A 2,588-nucleotide genomic window follows, 5' to 3' on the forward strand; every position below is an offset into this window, starting at 1 on the left:
TCGTGGTCATCTTTTTTGTAGTTAATAATCACTATGAAAAATTTTCATTTTCCAAAAATAATAGGGGACATATAGCCACAATGTATGTCCTTGTGCTACTTCTTCTGATTTCTAATTGCTAATGCTAAGTAGTGATGCTTAATCATAATTCTAATATGAATTTGTTATCATCATAAAATTGAAATATGTCTTATAAAATAAACAAAATTAATTAAAGGATACTGAATGTCTTCTATATTGGATGGTATTCTATGTCTGAGTTTTCAAAAGTAGTTTCTATTGCCCACTCTCCTTTCTACCACACAATTTTGTCTGCAACATGAAATAATTGACACCAAGAAAACAATCTTGTTGTAGATAGCAACTCACTGCCTAAGTAGATCATTCATTTTTGCAACTAAATGGCAGGTATAGACTATTTACAGCCATTATGACATATTTTGAAAACTGTGGTGATGCCAATTATAATAATGATATTAATTAAAACGCATCTAAGGTGTTTCTTCAAACAAACTCACACACAAGACCAGGGTATGTTTGACTGGCATAGCATCATTAGGTGTTATGAGCATCACTATACTATGTATCATGAGCCAAATGTAACCTCACCTAATGCATTAAAAAATATTTAAAATTAACTGTTTTGCTTTAAGACACTAAGAAGTTCACAGCTTAGTGATTAACCCAGATGTTATGTCAAATTTCATGCAAATTCCATCATTTAATTTGGATGATTCTAGGCCACAACACCACCAGCCTGGAACCAATGGAAAGCTTCAATACATCCTCCACATATTTCACCTTCAGAGGGCTATTCATCAACAAGGGCATCTCGGGTCTTCTTTTTGCCATCATTTCTATCATCTTTTTCACAGCACTAATGGCCAATGGGATCATGATTTTCTTGATCCGCACTGACTCACGCCTCCACACCCCCATGTACTTCCTCCTCAGTCATCTCTCCTTCATTGATATGATGTACATCTCCACCATTGTGCCCAAGATGCTTATCGATTATCTGCTGGGTCAAAGGACCATCTCATTTGTGGGGTGCACAGCTCAGCATTTCCTCTACCTCACCCTAGTAGGAGCTGAGTTTTTCCTGCTGGGGCTCATGGCTTATGACCGATATGTGGCCATCTGTAACCCTCTTAGATACCCTGTCCTCATGAGCCGTCGGGTCTGTTGGATGATCATAGCAGGCTCCTGGTTTGGGGGCTCTTTGGATGGCTTCCTCCTAACCCCCATCACCATGAGCTTCCCATTTTGCAAATCCAGGGAGATTAACCACTTCTTTTGTGAGGCACCAGCTGTCCTGAAATTGGCATGTGCTGACATAGCACTCTATGAAACAGTAATGTATGTGTGCTGTGTTTTGATGCTGTTAATTCCTTTCTCTGTGGTGATTGCCTCCTATGCCCGAATTCTGACCACAGTCCATCGTATGAGCTCAGTGGAGGGGAGGAAGAAGGCATTTGCTACCTGCTCATCTCATATGACAGTGGTGACCTTGTTTTATGGGGCCGCCATGTATACCTACATGCTGCCACATTCTTACCACAGACCAGACCAAGACAAAGTCTTTTCTGTATTCTACACTATCCTCACTCCCATGTTGAACCCACTCATCTACAGTATGAGGAACAAGGATGTGACTGGAGCTCTGAAGAGAGCTCTGGGCAGGTTCAAAAGTGCACAGAGAGTGAGAGGGGAAGTCTTTTGATAATTATTTTTTTATTTATTTGTTTATATGAGTTTCGTTTGCCCTACATGATTGGTGAGTGTGCTTCAGTGGCCTCTGTGGCTGTATTCTGAATGAAGAATGAAACTGGGGAGACGAGGTTCAAATGTGGAAAAAAACAAGTTAAATGTAAAAAAAAAAAAGTGCTCTTGATCATCCTTTTATCTTATTTCCACTCTTACATTACTTTTTTTTCCTGTCCTGTTTTTATGTGTGCAAAATATATGCTCAGTGGTACACAGAAAAATTAGTTAAATGTTTCTGCTTCACAGTTTTACCTTTTGGAGACAAGATGTATTTCATGTGATTTTAAATGCCATGAACAAGGGAGTGGAGGAGGGGAATGGTGCTGTATGGGAAGGAAAAAAAAGTTTTCAATCCTTCTAAATTATGTGGACTAGCCCAACAAATTGTCTGAAGTGTTATAGAAGAAAAACAAATTATTATTTTTTTCCATAAAGTTTGGCTCAAATATATGAGACCCTAATGAAGTGACCACAAGGAATTTCAACATTTTAGACAAAGAAGGTATCAATTAGTGAAGAATTTAGTAAAGCAGAAAAACTTAGACCTTGGTGATAAATTATTAAGAAAAGCCAAGGCTTGTTTATACTGATTTCTAAGTCCTAAATTCCCTCTTTGGTGATAAGTATGTTTGTCTGTCTTTTAGCCCACTATATGTTCCTTCTACATGGTTATTAATTGTCTACTTTCTGGGCTACAAATAGTTACAGCAACAATTTTGCATTGGGTTAAATGTTTTTAATATACTTCCGTATCTTTAATGCCAAATATTAACTATGCAAAAGTGGCATATTTTAGGGTAACCTGTCCTAAATCCTATCAG

The 2,588-nt window shown here is 37.8% G+C and overlaps 1 protein-coding gene across 1 annotated transcript; it reads left to right on the forward strand.

The window, feature by feature from the left end:
- Nucleotides 1-730: 730 nt before the first annotated feature.
- Nucleotides 731-1,723, forward strand: LOC101624348 (olfactory receptor 2T1). Its single transcript, XM_004686895.2, has one exon. The coding sequence runs from the start codon at nt 731-733 to the stop codon at nt 1,721-1,723; it is 993 nt and encodes a 330-aa protein (XP_004686952.1).
- The last annotated feature ends 865 nt before the right edge of the window (nt 1,724-2,588 follow it).

This window comes from Condylura cristata, unplaced genomic scaffold (genome assembly GCF_000260355.1).
Source record: "Condylura cristata isolate star-nosed mole 26May11 unplaced genomic scaffold, ConCri1.0 scaffold00021, whole genome shotgun sequence".
Classification (NCBI taxonomy): domain Eukaryota; kingdom Metazoa; phylum Chordata; class Mammalia; order Eulipotyphla; family Talpidae; genus Condylura; species Condylura cristata.